The following is an 18,635-nucleotide window of genomic DNA, read 5'->3' as shown; positions in this document are numbered from 1 at the left end:
AAAAATTAATCATTAGAATTGGCTAGAATTTTCTAAAATGGTGAGTCTCAATTCTAGTTTTCTAAGATGGTCAATAGGAACTTCTAGAACTAGAACCTAGGCTCTAAGGAGGATAAAACAAGACCTCACAAAAATGAGGTCAACAGTAGCACATAACTTCTCTAGTACAACTTATCACCAACATTTATATACATATATGTTACAATATTGATCAGTCACAGTTGTGTTGTGTCACTTTTAATTTGATTGTTAAATTCTTTGCTTCTGTACTATATTTGTTTATGAGTATATTGAGGATGAAGAATTTTAAGGGAAATTATAAATAAATCACCCCATTCACAATTCAAGTTTCTGCGCCTTCTATTTAAAAACAGAAGATTTTCACTACGAACAAGATCCAAGCATTCAATTGCATGCATATGTTCTACCAGTTGATAAGCTATTTACTAACCTTGACTTAGAATTGTTTTTCACTTTTCTTACCTACAAATATCATGCACAAAGGGACATAGCTAGTCTATATTTGTTAGATACTTGAAATAGTCGACAGTTCAAAACCAGGCAGCCAAAAGGCAGGAAGTTTACCATCATACTTTTATAAAATTTATAGGGTGCCTATTTATAGATTAACTATACAACATATGCTAAATGAGAGCTAAAAGACTTACAAAAACTCATATATTTAAGGAACCACTGCCCTGTATGCTGAAATTAAAAGAATGAGAGTAAATTGAAATTTTATAAAGTTCAATAGGTCCCTTGTCTCCGAGCAGGTGTGCATTCAAATATATATTCAACTAGAAGCAATTTTGAAAATAAAGTAATAAAATGATATTTTAGTTGCATTTCGTACTAATCATAGTTAGAGACAGTGAGGTGAGAGGATACGGGGAAATTATGAGATGCATTTCATTTATTAGATTTTGAGAAAAATTATTGAGAGGAACCTCAAAAAGAAACTAGTTAATGAAAGGGAGTGATGGAGGGAAGAAAATTAATGATACCAGAACTAGTATGAAAAACTGTGAAAAAAAAAGAGCAAACTTTCATTAACCTTAAAATAGGTTTACAACATGACACAAACGAGAAATAATAACACAAAACATAAAATGACACAGGCAAACACCTCTCAAGTGTATTCCAAAGGTGATGGAGACCAGCGAGGTGGGTCGGGATGGCTAGCGGGGGTGGTTGCAGCGAGGGGGAAGTGCCGAATTGCAAGGATAACAAATATGGAGGATCATAGGAAACCGGTGGCAGGTGGAGGGGTGGCTGGAAGGTGCCGGACAGAAAGGGCAGCGAGATTGGGGTGAGGAACAATCGGTCGGGAGTGCTGGGAAGGAGGGAGGATGGCTGGACAGCCAGGTAAAGCTGCAAGTATGGGGCAGTTGAGTGCAGGAAATGAAGGAGGGGAGAGAACAACGGCCAAGGAGAGTGGAGGAGACTGATTGGGGAAGATGAAAGGAAATGATACAACACCACCTCAGAGTAGGATGCTGTGGGAGCACCACCGCCTCCTCGGATACAACCCTAGAACAAGGAAAATTCTTCACACAGAAGAAATGAAAAAAAAAAAGCAGCAAGAACTGCCTCCCACATGCAGAGAACAGCAACTTATAGACTCCTACTGGACAAAACTTCTACACAAAAGAAAGGGTTGGGGAGATGAGAGAAATCCATAAAATACTACACAGGAGTGGCAACTTGTGATGGATCGCGATAGTTCGCAATTCCGTCTCCTACTTCATTCTTTGTCTCGTTCATTATTGTGATAGTTCGTGATCACACAATCCCATGATCCCTCAATCTCCACTATTCGCGATTTTTGCGATCCTGCTGTGATGGGTCGCAGCTCCATCCTTCGTGTTGGTGCCTTCGCGATGGTTTGTGGCTCCCGCCTTCAGGAAGTTTTGTGGGGGACAACTCCCGCGAGTTTTGTGCACCCCGCTTTGAGGGCGCTTTCAACACTCGCGCCAAGGGCGCTTTTCAGTGCCGCATCAATTACACTCTGTTGGGAGAAAAAAATGCAAATCAGTTTATAAAACAAACAAAATTTTATGATTCACCCAATGATGGCTATGTCCACTTGCCACCTCTGCATATTTCACTATAGTTTTGTTATGGAGTGTTTGCAACTGTAATTATATATTGCGACTACAACAAGGACTGGTAAGAAAATGCAAATTTCAACGACTTTTAAAGAAAGTTGTCATAACACAATTTACCCAAATAGACAAAACTATGCCACACCACCGCCCAAAACAGACCTTAAGTCTACAAAAAAAATTTTCCTTCATAGGGAAAAGCTTAGGATCCACAACTAAAACTACATACAAAGGGAAGGTGGTCAGCCCAAAAATTTGAGGTAAGAGAATGAGCAAGAAGTTTATTGTATTCCACTTTTTGCAAGCTTTAAATAGTGATTTCAATAAAGGTATGCAAAAATTAGAAATAATATTTAGACCAATTACACCTGAAACTACGAAATACAACAACAAAAACAACAAGTCTTTATCCCATTAAGTGGGGCCGGACTTGAAACTGCAAAATAAAAAGGTTAAATGAAAAAAAATTAATCATTATCTTTTCTCATTTTACTAAAAAAGGCTCAAGGAGATTTAGAGTACCAAAAGAACAAAGCAATACACTTAATATATCAGTACCACGATAGAATTATATTAATTAAGTGATATCTTTATATGGTAAATCAAGCAATAAGTTCAGTAATATCTTCCTATGGTAAATTGAGCACACCTTCTTCCTTCCACATCGCGTGCTTTTGCATCCAACTCTTTACTCGGGGGGTATTTGGGAAGGCTTGAGGGGGCACAAGCCAGGGGCTTTGACATAAAGAACTATACAGCAATCCAACCATTAAGATGTCAGTGCTGCAACATGTAATTAAACAATATGGAATTAAAATTGCAAAATATGGAAGGTGGAAAGGCACAAGAAAAACTTCCAGCTCGGGTATTGAACTTCAACTGCAAGGTAAAATGGCTTCAATTTAAAAACCAAATAGGAGAAACAGCATGATGTAAATAATTATGTGGATTCGAGCTACTAAATTACAGTCCAATAGCGGAAGTACATTAGGTGTAATCTTTACTTTTTAATGAGAATTAAAGAGAAAAACTGTCAGGTGCATCCTCAATCCTCACTTTCAAGGTGAATCAGATGTGATAGTTGTACCAAAATCAAAATTGCGCTTCTCCAAAATTAGTTGCAGACATTCAGTTGAACATTAAACCATGTTTTCTATGTACTACTGTCCCCAAGTCAGCAATAAAGTAGAATGAGAAAAGAAAAGATTTTAACCCTTTATTTTTGGGTGAATTGCTTGCTGTATAAGGTAGAATTGTTAAAAGTGGTCTAGATTTTGAAAATGAGTACGTTAAAACTAGATTACCAAAGTTAAATTAGGTTATAATGTCAGGCTTTTAGTTCAAGGCGGAATTCAAATTTTGTTCCAAATTGATCAGGACTGGAGCTGTTTGCTCGTGAACATTACAAGGCTCACACAAGGCTTGATTGGAAGCATTATATGTTGGTTAAAAGACACGCACACAGCATGTTCCTGACAGTTAGCATTTTTAGTAGTTCCAACTTATGTCGTAGGAATTTAAAAGGACATTTTATTACAAAGATATTTGTTAATATAAAAATTGAGAATATTATCCGTTGACTTGTTTTCTTATTATATCATTCTATGTGCCACTTGATAAGCACAATATATTTAATCAATATTACACAAGATGTTGTTTCCTCTCACTATGGAATTAAAGCAACAAACTTAGTCATCTTCCCAATTAATCGGATGCAAGACTTCAACCTATATGCACACTCACTAATCCTAATCCCTTTAGCAGTTCTGTGGCTATCACCCATGCATGCTCTATCAATGCCATGCACAAACCTTGCTGCGGCACTTGCCCGTTGCTCGCCTATGCACCCACCACTACAGCTTCCTTTTTGCATGTATGATGTCGCCTGGTTTCTTGAGTACACACACAATTGAGCACAACCCAGCTGCACATCCCACTGTTCTCGCATGAAATTGTGTAGTATGTCATACTATCTTGCAAGATAGCTTTGCTCGCTGCCTATCTTGTGTTCAACTCCACATGTCAATGACCTCCAATTAATGTTCTAAGCACATCATTTTCCATTCTCCCTACATTGACTCTACAACTTAAATCTTAATGATGTGAAATCTTCTTTTATTATTGGTAAAAATCATCTTTTGTTGTGGAGGTCCTTTCATTTCTCATTCATCTGCATATCAAACTCTCTTGCCTCAATGCCTCTCCTCCATCTTGTGAAGATACCATTAAGTTTTCAAAATAACAAGTATAATTATGTCATTCTCACTTGCTTGCTGACTAGCTACACACTTTCTATTGATTCTAGGCAAGTTTTATTAAAAAATTAAGTCAAGGTGAGATTTTCTCTCTCTATTTATTTTGAGGAAAGTAAGATCACCTACTATATTCAATAAACAACTATTTTTTTACATCAAAAAGATTTATCCATCTGGAATTTCTTTAGTACCTTGAAGGGGAAGTGAATTAAGTTACTTTCACTATAAACCTTTAATCATTGATTCTTAGGTCTAACAGTACTAAAATGAAAAATAGTAGTTACTAAATTCCTCTCTAGCCTTCATCCATCCTTATATTAATGGTCATTGTTATAGCTCCCAATTGGGCAACTACCTCTTACGTATTCTTCAGATCACAATGGTGTCATCTCTTTCACCATCTTCTCATCAAACTACCCTTATTATTGGAGAATGTGATGGTCGTAGTAGTCAAGCTGAGGACAGATTGACATTGGGTGTGGTCATAAGAGAAATACATTTCCTCAATGCTCTTATTATTGCCACACCAATCATCATTTATAGTAATGCAGGGCCAAATATACTTCTCCCAACACTACTCAACCTACTTCTAGAATATCTATTCGTACCATGATTTTTTTCCAATACTACTGCACCCTCAGGTTAAGTAAAGCTTTTTTGAGAGGAATATAGTCTCGATTTATAACTCTTAGAACTCTACATATATATGCTTCTTATATGGTTTCCTCCTCAAGATTTATAACAGTTGTCTCGTCGGGCATAACTTGAATTTTTATATAGGCGTCTCTTCCTACGTGATAGGTAACTCAAAACTTTTCTCCTCTCTCCTCATAACCTCTTTTCCTCCAGTAACTGTGGCTAATGAGTCCCATTCTAGGTCTTTTTGAAAGGCATTATGAATCTTTCATGTTAAAACTTTATATAAGCCATCTAAGAGAAATACCCACTCATGCTTATAGAAAAATCATACTCTAGATCTTTCGGGTTCAGGTAAGTTTCCTTGATTTACCATCAATGATTCTTCCACACTCCCTCTTCTATCCAACCAATAATTTATTCTTTTTTCTTACGATTATTGTCATACATTTTCTTCCATTGCACTTAATTTTTTATTTATTTGATTCTTAGTTTGGCGTGATGTAAATAAATTGATTGTTAAAGATCAAAAATGAAAATAATGTGCAATTCATTAACATGTGAAAGTTAAAGAAATTTTATATTCTATTTATACAACATTAATGGAGGTTTTTAATAGAACGATTTTCTGATATTATTGAAGTATTTAAAAGTAATAACAGCATAAAGGATATGACTACATACAAATAAACAAAGTGAAGATAAGAACATGATTAACACCACATGGAACACTAAATAGTAGCAAATTCAAAATAAGGATTCATAAAGTTATTAAATAGTTAGAAAAGGTAAATGATGATTGTCATGATGGTCAAATAAAACTTTGGATAAACTATCATAATTATATATGAAAATATAAAAAAAAATGAAACTAACAATTTTCTAGATCATTAATTTAGGGATTCGAGATCAAATACTTTGAAAGAAAATGAACTTGATTGTGAAGTAAATTATAACTTGACCGAACAAAGTAAAAACAAGTTAGTTTAAGAGCCATAAATAAAGCTAAATCTTAAGGCAAATATGAGAAACTTATCAAGAGATGAATAGCTATAATATCATTAGAAAAAGTTAGTTAAAAACTCATTAAAAAATTGAAGAGAATATTAAATGATTGGAGAAGAAACATATCATTAATTGCCAACACAATTTAAAGAGGATACTAAAAGATTAGAAAAATATTGACCAATTATAAAATTTAAAAAGTAACAAGATATCTAGAATGTACATTTTATTTTTATATATTACTGAACACCTTGGTCAAAAAAATATTAATAAATCAATAATCCTTGAACACGATGAAAATGAGATAGTTGATGTGTGATTGTATGGCAAAACTAGAAAAGATAAATTAAAAAATGTTTACATTAAAAAGATGATGGAAAAATGTTTTCAATATAAGTTGGTGAATATATATATATATATATATATATGTATATTAGAAATATACAAATAGATTGTATGAGAGGGCCCAAGCATGACACCGTAACCACACAATAAACACCACATGCAAATGGTTTCAAAACAGAAAAAATACAGAAAAATACATGAGAGCCCCAAAAAACCAAAAGTGTCCAGACACGTAGTATAAGGTAGCTAGAGAACGACCCAATTTTGTCCTGTCTCTGCCTCTAGTTCTAGGAAAGGAGTCAGCATACAAATTGGTAAGATGAGTGTCATGGCCATGAGTAAGTCATGTATCGTCCAATAAGTTTTTGAACTCGAGTCTGCCTCCATTCTTCTTCTTCCTCCTAGAATAGACCTGACATTCCTCATCCGAAGACTGGTTCACCTGATCAGTGGATTGTTCTAAAGTGTCCCGGACATGTGTAGATTGTTGAAAATTGAAAGCAACTACTTATTGTACCATTTGATCTTTTATTGGATCAAAGGAGCACTCTCGTGTGTCATGTCATGTAAGTAAGCATTCTTCAATAATAATGAGTGGTATAGACACGTTTGGATCATTACTTGTAGTATGGGGAGATGTTTCATGGGACTCCAAAGTACCATGCTCCAAACCAGCGGCTGGAAAAGAGTGTTCAAAAGCATAAGCATTCAAGGGTAGAACAGCTTGGGTATGATGTTCTTCATCAGGAACAGCGTCAGTCTGATGAGCAGAGATATATGCGGTGTTGGAAAGAGAGTTGGGTTCCACATTCTCAGCAGGGATGGTAGGTGGCAAGACGTCCACCCCCAATTCAATATGAATAGATTTTTGAACAGGTTGCTGGTCTTTAGTCATATCTGACCTTAGATAAGGATGCAAGCGATAACAAATAGTAGAACTGTGGTCAAACATACTACAATGAGAGCAATAAGAAGAGTGTGGTTCTATTTCAACCTTTAGTCAAAGCCCGTTGTGATTGGTTTCAATTCAAACCTCAACCGAGTTGGGTGGGTAATATCTCTCACAACTAACACACAAGCCACAGAGGGTCTGGTGACAGCAAGCGTAAGACTACCAAACTTGAGAAATTTGTCGTAAGCAGTTGCTAATGAGTAGAAAATTTCCAAGTTGAACAGGAGTAATTTTAAACTCGGAAACTTTATTCAAACAGGAAAGATAGGAGACTCCAATTTTGGATCAAAATTGACAGTCCACTTCTGAATTTTCATAAAACGGTTGTCAATCTTGATTACCTTACGAGAAAGAATACGAGTGTAATCTGCATCGTAAGATAATTGAATAAGTATATGTCGGCCGTCAAGTAAGTCAATATTCCAATATTCCAACTACCCAATAGCAATAGCTTCATAGCATCAAAATCTTTCTGAATGATTTCAAATTTTGGAGGAACATAATGAAAATTTCTCCACTGGAGTAAAACGCCATGAAGACGCAAAAGTACTGGTTTCAACCTTAGAGAGAAAAAGAATAGGTTTCCCATTTTTTTTATCAAGTTTTTTAATGAAAGTATGATCACCACCACCCTCAAGAGTCTCGTGGAAGGATTGTGGAACATTGCAGGATTTATCGATACCAAAACCAGGCTTTAAACTTGAAAGAAGGGCACAAATAAGATTAGGAAAGTCGTCGGCAAGGGCAATGACATAGGAACGGAGCGTCGAGGCCATTTCTACAGGCAAGATGACCACAGTCAGATTCTATAGCGACTTTACGAGGCGGTGCGAGCAGACTTCGGGCGCATCAAACTGCGAGACGATGTAATCTGTCACGCAAGAAGGCGAATGCGAGCAGACTTCGGGCACGTCAAACTGCAAGACGAAACTGTCTATCGGGCAGGAAGGCGAATGCAAGCAATGACATAGGAACGAAACGTCAAACTGCAAGACGAAACGTCTTACAACGTGCGAAAAGTAAGACGTCGTCATCTTCGGGTAAGGCGAGCAGTTAGACGTCGTCGGGCTGCGTTGTCGACTGAGAGAAAAGACTTGCGAGCGTACGTGAAATCGTTGTTGTGGGAGAAGACGGAGAAAAGGAGTGAAGCCGATGGTTTGAATGCCGGGAATCGCCATCGAGCGAAACCCTAGCAGAGCCCGCGCTGCCGACGCCACTATCAAGGATTGCTATAAATATAAGTTGGTGAATATATATATATATATATATATATATATATATATATTGTATAAAATAAACAATAAATATCCAATATTGATGAATTCTCATGTTAACTCCATAAATAAAAAATCTAAAGAAAAATGAAATAATATTAATTTGATTTTATCAATTTTTAAAATACAACCCGATAAAATAAAAGTAACACTACTTAAAGCATCAATGGGTTTATTTTCAATTTTATCATAGTGCGTTAACATTCGATTCCCACTCAATGCCATAGAAAAAATATATGACATTCCTTCGTAATAAGTGATCTCTGGCTATCAAAGTTATCATAAAACATAAAAAATTTGGTAAAATTTGAATATTTTTTTATTTCATTCAACTACTCACTAAAATAAGCTATCAATTATGCAACTCGTCTCCAACTCCACAAAATTTTACACCAGATGACATATAATACCACAAAAACATTATTAAGTTTTTTCATAGCATAAGAACATTAATAAGCCTCTCTTTAATGTCATCGAAAGCACACTAAATATATTTCATTCACTAAAATTTTCCCCTCCTAAGTTAATTTGTAATTGGTGCCATGATGGTACTAAATTTTTCAATGAAACGTCAATTGAAAGCAATCAAACGATGAATAGTCTGAATATTATAAATTTTAGTAAGTTTTGGCTAATGCTTCTCATTTTAATTTTACCAAGATCGATACAAAAACTATCAGTAGACATAATGAATCACAAGAAAAATATAAATGATGCAACAATTTCAACTTTTCAATGGCCATCTTTAAATGAAATAAATGCCTCTCTACTGTTTTCTTGTAAGTTAGAATTTCATGTAGTACAAAATCAGAAATTTTCCAACAAATGATTAAAGAACATAATTCGCAATTCTCAAAGAAGTGTTTGTTGGTTATCAAGCCCAAAAAATATTACCAAACCATTCATACAAACCATCATTCATCATAAATGCAATCTTTTATCCATGACATTCTCTTCTTCTCCTTAGATGGTAGGCATTCAAATTAATCTTTGAGAAAACAAAAGCTCTAGTGCATCTAAAACTTCATCTAACCTAGGATATAAAACATTGATATTTGATGATGTGCTCAACCATTCATGCATGCTTGCCGACTACCATCATTCCTAATTGTAAGTGCTCGACCATCCATGGCACAAACACTACGAAATAAATCATTCTCTTACAATCTATCTTTTTACCTTTTAAATTCACATATTAAGTAAGATTCATCTTATGATGTGGTATGTTAAATAATGAAAATCGAGCAACTGTCAAGAATATATTACATATTACTAAACGGAGATAATTCATAGGAATCTCTTCAAAACATAATTCTTTAAATTCAAAAAGCATGTGGCTAATATCCTCGGGCACAAGCATACTCTCAATCAGCATTTGTATTTAATTCAACAACTATCACAAAAGAATTTATCAGCTCTACTCTCCTTTTCAAAAGAATATAAATTCAAGGTAAGCAATGATTTCTTTAGGTCATTTAGAGCATTTAATTGCTTTGATGTGGAACTCTTAGTTTTAATAGGTTTCAAATTTATCCTCCTTTTAATAGAACTCGAGCAAATATGTATTAGACTTCAGAAGTGTCCAATTGATATCATACAACCATGATCTATCAAAAGCGATATGTGCAACACACATACATAACAAGTCACACCATATCTAATGATTATATGTAGCAAGCTGAACAAGCTTCAAGCACCTACGAGTTACAAAAAATTCAGTATTTATCTATCGAAGCTACTTTGTCAGGTTTTGGGTGTGATATATATATCAAATTCTTATATTCAATTGTAGACATAGAAACAATATTCATGCAACTTCTAATAACGATAATAAGTTTATATAAGTAGTTCATTATGCAAAAATTTGATAGTTATTTTCTAATTAAGTGCATGTTTAGGTGTGACAATGATGCAATGTGCATCTTTTATAGAATTATCAATTGAAGCATTTTCAGAACCATTAATTTACTCATCAAATTCATGCACATCATCTCCCAATAAAGCTCAGAAATGAGCACTACTACTAATCACTTGACTCATTCACAGCACCACCATCCATGCCAAATTCATCAACATTCCTCTTTACATAATTCAGATTGCCTAGTTTAATTATTTCTTCAACAAAAAAGCATTCCATAGAAATCCCACCAATTTTCTGCTCCTTTCATTCCAAAATATTGCTGACATTTCACATTCTTACTGCATATTTGTTTAATTTTCATATTCAGAGTCATTTTGAGTTTCCAAGAATAGAACAGCATAAAGAAGTCCCGTCCACATCTATATTAATGCAGTAAAACAAAAAATGAATGCATTATCAGCTGCTTAAAATTATCTAATACAAACCCCAAAATCCTTAATGAAAAACCAGGGCATTATAATTTACCGACACAAAAAAATAAAAAATGAATGCATTATCAGCTGCTTAAAATTATCTAATATAAACCTCAACATCCTTAATGGAAAACCAGGGCATTATAATTTTCTGACACAAAAAAAATCATGCATATTAAGCTACAAACCTCACTCTTCAGGGCAGAAACTGCAGTTCCACGATCTGCTGGATCAACGGACAGTAACACTTCTATTAATGCTAAAGCTGGTGCAGGAAAATCCTTATATGTTTCTGCAACACATCGTTTATAAGGCTGTTGTGGCTTGAAAATGGTAGCATGAGGCAGTTTGGACTTTCTCCAGTAATCATCAGATGGTGAACCGCAGAGCTTAAAAATCTTATGCAACTGTTCTACCTGTGCAAGCATCAAAAAAAAAAAGCGAGCAACCATTGGAGTTACCCATTTCTAACTCATTAAAGAAGATGCAGGCATCAATACAATTCTCAATGGAAACTCGACATTTAAGGGTACGTAAGGTAGATATAATTCCTACAAATTTACAATTCCTATGATGCACTAGGTCTGAAATCAGTCAATTAGAATAACCAATGAGTAAGAAAATTGGAGAAAAAGTATTTATGAAAACAACCCAATAAAGCTCAGAAATTGATGATGAATAACAAATGAGAACTAAAAAATATGAGCAACCTAAATAGACATGAATATACTTAAAGGCTGAGGAAACCATGAGGACTGATAAAAGAAGCGAAGGATTTATAGACATTAGATGAAAGATAAAACAAAATCTGCCATGGACATTTTACTTTATTCTTATTTACACACACTGGCATTTATATAATAAGCTCAAGCCAAATGTTATCCTGCAAACTTCATGTTCAGAAATATCAAAGACGATAGTAGACAAAAAGTGAAAGCAATATACCCGCATATTATCCCACCAAATGCTTTGGCATCCAGAAGTGAAAAAAAAAAACTTGAACATTATTTAATGAGAGAAAAATAAAATAAAAAAGTGAAAAAAAGAATTATATTGTTATCTATGTAGATTGCCTCATTATTAACAAGTTATTTTTCTTTTTCTTTTGTTCATAATTAAGAAGATATCTTGCTTCTGTTGAGTTTTAGCTACATCCTCAAAATATGTTTATATATATATATATATATATATTGTTTACATTTTAGGGCTTATGTGTGTGTGTTGTACCCCTTTCTCTATAAAATATAAATACATACATATATATATATATGTATGTATGTATATATATATATATATATATATATATAAAAAAGAAAATTAAAAACCCAAAAGTAGAATCTATGAGTGAGCCCAAAAGGAATGTTAAGATATTTTATAGAGAAAATCTGAGTGTAGTCCTCAGGCACGGTTAACTGAATCAATACATGTCTCCCCTCCACAAGCCCCACTTTCTACTCTGTTAATTTGAGATCATCAACTTTTCTTGATAATTTTCATAGGTGGGTGTCCCCACTGAAATTTTCCAATAAGAGCAAATTTGAATATGTTAGTCGGCGTTGAAATTTCTGACGTGAAGAAAAGGTGTGTTATCTTCCCACTTTTTTTGTTTGTATGATTAATAAAGGGGCAGTCACCTGTACCATCATGGTGCTCCTTATAACTTAGCTCGATCAGCACAGAAAAGAACCGCAGAAGCTGGAAGGCTAGCTGGAAGGCGCGAAGGAGGAGACAACGAAATTGCAGAAGCAGATGCCGAAGCCCTTCGTCTTTTGACACGAAAGAGAAGATGACGATCATCGTCGTCGTCGAGTGCGGGAACTGCATCGTCGTCGTCGAGTGCGGAAACCTTGTCGTCAAGCAAGGAATTAGAGGGAAGGCAGTATTCTCCTTGTGGACCAAGTCAATATTGTATAACTTGATGGGTAACTAATGCAAATATATATATATATAACTCTAGTAGCATGATTTCACGGCCTTCATATGATGATAAAAGCAATTCAAACTGACATAAAAGAGTTTTGCCCAAAATATTTGGAGGTAACCAATTTCATATTACCTTAGAGCTTTAAGCCTGTATAATATTCCCAAAAACAGAATTTAGAGCGATAAGATAATGAATGCAATTATAAAGATATTCAAGAGAATGATTCTTCATCTACAAACTTGCTCCACAACTTTGAAACAGCAATGTACAGCTCAAATAACAAGTAATAGTTCAACAATGGGGACTAGCAAATCAAATTGTTATTTCAGTCAAAAAGGGACTCACCACGGCTAAAAAATAAGGAAGAAAACACTAGCGAAGGTGACCGATGACATGGGAACATTGTTTCAGAAACATAAAAATATATGAAAATTGGCCATCAAAGGACATTAGACAAGATAGAGGGTATGCAGACAACTCAAGAAGCAGGACTTTCTAAAATTTAGGTCCTTCTAAGAACAAAAAGAAATGATTATGCCCACCGCAAAAACCATAACATTAGATCACTAGGGTTTTTAAGAAAGTTTTACAGAGGACTAAAAGTTGTTCAAAATCTCATGGTAATGGCAAAATTTTGGAAGATGTCAACTTTGCGTTGACCTCAGAAAAAGTTGTGGGACTAGGATACACTTTACCAGAATATTATCTAAGTTGGCATTTTAATCTCATAGCAAAAGTTATTCCCTCTTCAAACTGGAAACACCAAGACCAACAGTTCTGCAAGTTGTTTAACAGAGATGAGCAGAATACAAATTTTGCACAGCTTCATTGTTTAACAGAAAACATAGTAATGCATAAATTAATTTTCGAGTTACAGTCTGCCATCTATTTACATGACTGTAAGATGAAATAGAAGTCCATACAGAAACACAAGAAAAATAGTAAAATGCTTTACGAGGAAGCTTAATTACAGAAAATAGAGATTTTCATGTTTTTGTACGCGAAGCAGAAGGTGACATCAATTCCTTAATTCAACCATACTCCATAAGCAAGCGTAAACTTCTCCAAAAATTTTTGGAGACCATAAATCCTTCAAAAAAGTTCAAACATAAAAACTGAGTGAAAGATATCTTGGAAGCGACTAAAAATTTTTGGCACAGTTTTTGTAATTGCATAATGCTCCATTATATGCAAATTTTAGATCAGTTTCATGCAAAATTGATTTCAAATTTTCCCAGATTAATCTATTTGATTCCATGACGCAGGCGTCTCCCTCTTACAAAATGGACGCGATAATTCTCACAACAGAGGCAGCATGTTGTTGCTTGCATGGAACGAACAAGTACATGTTTTTCTTCCTTTTGAAGGGTTTGTCGGTGTTCCTAGGCTACTCCTAGTTATCCTATTATTATATATTTGTTTTTGAATGAGTCTAGTGTTAGTTTTTGTCGTGTTTTGTCGGAACAGCCATCAGTTTGTCCGTTTTGCCCTTCTAGGGATGTATCCAAGGGCGAGTAATGCTCGAGTTATATCTAATTTCGAGATGTTGACTAGGAAAATTTCATAGAAAAAATATCATTCGTCACATGTCCAAGGCACAAGACTATGAAAATACTTAGCTACCACACATGGTTGAAAAAATCATAAAAAATTTCATTGAAATTTTTAAACTAAATATATACAAATAAAGAAAACCCAAAAAAGAGTTATGTCCTTAAATTATACGGGGATCTTCCCTTTACAATGAAGTTTTCTCTAGATTTAATCCCCGACGGCAATTATTTCACTCTCTTTCACTCACAATACAATAATGCACTCACTAATCACTCAGAAATCATTTCCTAAATTATCTCACTCCTCTCTTTCATTATTTGAGCTATTCGATAAGCCTCTGACTCCTTTCCTTTAAAATCATCTTATTATGACATCGGACACAAAACAATGCGAGTAAAACATCCCAAACATATGGTCAACATCGGACACAAAACAATGCGAGTAAAACATCCCAAACATATGGTCACCTGGATGCTGGATACTGGTGCAAGGGCGTCTGGGCATTGATATGCTGGTGTGAGGTTGTTGAGCTCTCAAGATGAAGTAGCGAAACTAGGTTATTTAGGCGCCTGGGTGCTAAGTTATAGCACCTGGGTGCTAAGTTATAGCACCTGGGCGCTAGACTCTGGCAACCACTTTCCAAGCTCTATATTTTGTGTGTTTCATATTTGCCCTGAGCGTCTGAGCTCTGGTTCAAGTGACTTTCCCTATCTTCTTAAATTTTCTCCCCCAAGCTACCTCTACACCTATTTCTCACATAACATAACAAATCCTCTTCCATAAGCATAAATCTAGCATAAATAGGAAACAGAATGTGTGATGCACATCACATTATACTAAAACCCTACTCCACATCACCAACCAGGAGAATGATTTCTTTCACTGTTTAGGGAGCAGTTGAAGAAATGGATAATGACACAATATACACTGAAAAATGTGTGGACATTCCGACCGATGAAAGAGAAAAGTATGGAGTTCAAGTTGAGCTCATAAGAAAGACCCCAACATAATTAACATTGATGGTCCAAGACAGTCCTAAGTTTAAGGTATCGACACCAGACACATGGCAACTCAAGATAAGAGAAGTTCAGACTTTTCAAATATATAGTCTATTTCTTGAGTTGCATCTAGTGAGGGAGGTCCAACATGTTATAGATGAGATATTTTTGTGCAACTTATGAAAAACTATATGAAGTTAGTTGGGTATTAAAATTTAGTCAGCAGTGTATCCACTAACAGGTGATCAGACAGGAAGGACAAATCAAAGCAATGGAAATGATCTTTGGATCCTCGAGGGAAATAACATCTTATGATGGGATTCAAGAGCTATCATAAAGGAAAAAGCCTCTCCTGAGTGGCTACGATTGAGAGTTTCCATTTTGTCATACATTTCGTCTAAGAGGTGAATCCTCCTTACATATTGGCTTATCAGATACACTCAGACGAGTACGAGGAGTGGAAGTAGCCATATTTATGGATTTAAAAGCTAGAAGTCGGTTTTGTAAGGATATCCGTCCATGTGCAGTTCCAATTCTGGTCGTGTCAAAAGAGAGAACATATATCATATCATGATGTGCTTTGACTTGACAGAGCCAGCGGGATTGACTTACTGAGAATATATAATATTTCCCCCAATTTCAATGTGACCGACCTGATGTCATATTGCGAGCAGATAGAAACTTCGACGGATGAGGTCGAAGCTCCCCCAAACCCAAGAGACTAATACAGGAATTCCCGTGATAAAAGCAGCATGTTGTTGCTTGCTTGGACTAAATTGGTCTAAGTTTTTCTTCCATTTGAAGAGTCAATCAATCCTTTTAGGCTACTCTTTGTTATCCTATTATTATATATTTGTTTTCATATGAGCATAAGGCTAGTTTTTGTCGTGTATTCCATCGGGATAGTCGTCGAGGTCTCTGTTTTCCCTTCTAGAGTTGTATCCAAGAGCTAGTGGTGCGCCAGTTGTATCTCTTTCCGAGTTGGTGAACATCCTCGACTTTCCCTTCCTTCGCCGCCTGGTCGCCGTACTTGAAGCAAGTGCCTGGAAAAAGCTCTCCTTAGTTATTTTTCTACAGTTTCCTCCTTTCAACCCTTCCACCTCATTCCCGCATTGCTCCTCGCCGCTCCACGTCGTCCTTCCCTGCTGCAACTGCTCCCAGAACAGCTGCCTTTGCTATTTTCCTGCAGTTTTACCTTTCTCAACCTCTCTTTCAAACCCTTTACTGTTTTCCCTGCTGTCAGGCCATCCCGCTTCACTATCGCCACCCAGAATCCCATTCACCTTGCTGTTTTATCGCTGTCCGGTTATCCGACATTGCTGCAGCTACCCCAAAACAATAACCAGTTGCTGTTTTTTGTTGTCTCAGGCATTGCAGTTGGCTGCCGCAGCCCAAACTTCCACCAACCCGCTGTTTTTTCACTGTCCAGCCCACCTACCAGCTTACGTCTCCTATCCAAGTCCCCGGCAGTCACCACCAATTCCCGAGATGCGCCCTAATCGTGCATCGTGTGACATATTTGTTCTTATTTCCAGTTTCCATGCTTATTGTAACTGTCTATTGGCTTTTTCAGTAATAATATTTGTTTTCTTATAGTTGTTTTAGTTAACTCCGGTCCGGCATCATTCCAACTCTTTAATATTCCATTCCTGGAAAGTTAATTCAGAGTTGATCTGTTTCCATTGCTTTCTATATCCAGGCAAACTTTACTTATCTCTTATATGAATAATTCAGCGATTCTTTAAAATTAAGCATGCCTAAATATTTCAGATGATAATGTAGCAAGCTAGATGCAGCAACTTGAGACATCATGCGATAACAAATGGCATATACCTCTGTCCTTCCAGGCATTATAGGCTTGCCAGCATAAAGTTCTGCAAGGATGCAACCAGTACTCCACAAATCCACAGCAACCCCATAATTAGTGGCACCAAGTAAAAGCTCTGGAGGTCTGTACCAAAGAGTGACCACTCGACTCGTTAAAGGTTCATGTTCTTTTGGATCAAAGAAACTCGCCAAGCCGAAGTCTGCAATTTTTAAAATTCCATTATTGCCAATTAAAAGGTTGGAACCTTTTATATCACGATGCAGAACACCACGTGTATGACAGTGATCAAGGCCACGTAATAACTGTTGCATGTAACATTTCACCTGTCAAGCAAGAAATTTCAATTGTAATCACTAAAACAAAAAAACAAAAGAGACCTGCACAAGTTAAGATTTACCTGCGGTTCTGTGAATTTGATATCAGGAAAAGATGCCAGTCCAGCAAGATCATGTTCCATGTACTCAAAAACAAGGTACAAACTGCAAGACATACGAGATGTTACCAGGCCTTCCAACTTTATGACATTCAGATGATCAAGTCTTCTAAGAATATGGATTTCCCTAGCCATAAAGCGAACACTTTCTGGCTCTAGGTTATCAAAGCGCACTTTCTTTAAAGCAACAATCTTTCCGTTCTCAAGATCACGAGCCCTGTACACGTTGCTATAGGTTCCTTGGCCTATCTGCAGAAAATGTCATCGAGTAATGAATGGGCTATCATTCAAAAAGTCAACAGCTATCATAATAAGCCTGAGATGGTCTTCTTCCAATCTAAAAGCTTCACAGGCAGATGAAAAAATAGAACAAAGTAATAAAGCAGTAAAATATTTGATAGAAACAGAATGGTGATAAGCATCATTAACCCCAATTTAAAATAATTCATCCTTCTAAACACATCAATCCTAAAGTCAAAATTTATTGTAATCATTAGCATTAGCGGCCTGAAAGTAAATAGTTGTCCTTAATATTCGAATTACCATCAAGTGAAAAAAAAGTCCTGATATATTATGGATAACATGATGTTTGGATTCAAATTCATGTAAAAAGTTCAATACATATTGTGTAGGAGTATAATTACTTACAACAACAATAACAAAGCCTTAATCCCACTACGTGGGGTCGGCTACATGAATCCTTTTTCTCCATTGTGTCCTATTTAGTGTCATATTTTCATTTAGTTCTAGTAAATTAAGATCATTTTTTTATACAATAAGCCCAAGTCTTCCTAGGTCTACCTCCGCCTTTCTTAACACAAGTCAAATGTAAAACATCTACTCTCCTAATCGGAATAATCAGATGGTCGGCGTTTAATGCGACCAAATCATCTAAGACAACATTCTCTAATTTTGTCCATCACAGGAGCTACACCAACCCTATCACGAATATATTCATTCCGCATTTTGTCTCTAAGTGTACTAAGTGTAAA

The 18,635-nt window shown here is 35.7% G+C and overlaps 1 protein-coding gene across 1 annotated transcript in view; it reads right to left on the bottom strand.

The window, feature by feature from the left end:
* The window catches only part of LOC110030258 (probable serine/threonine-protein kinase At1g54610), a 54,409-nt gene that overhangs the window by 24,116 nt on the left and 11,658 nt on the right, over window positions 1-18,635 (bottom strand). Inside the window, 4 exon segments of the mRNA XM_020732884.1 lie at window positions 2,755-2,855; window positions 11,095-11,322; window positions 17,216-17,533; window positions 17,608-17,892. Coding sequence (XP_020588543.1) covers window positions 2,755-2,855; window positions 11,095-11,322; window positions 17,216-17,533; window positions 17,608-17,892 — 932 coding nt within the window.

The sequence above is a fragment of the Phalaenopsis equestris genome, unplaced genomic scaffold (genome assembly GCF_001263595.1).
Source record: "Phalaenopsis equestris unplaced genomic scaffold, ASM126359v1 Scaffold000690, whole genome shotgun sequence".
Taxonomy (NCBI): domain Eukaryota; kingdom Viridiplantae; phylum Streptophyta; class Magnoliopsida; order Asparagales; family Orchidaceae; genus Phalaenopsis; species Phalaenopsis equestris.
The sequence above is the reverse complement of the archived record's forward strand: the minus strand, read 5'-3'. Positions and strand labels throughout refer to the sequence as shown.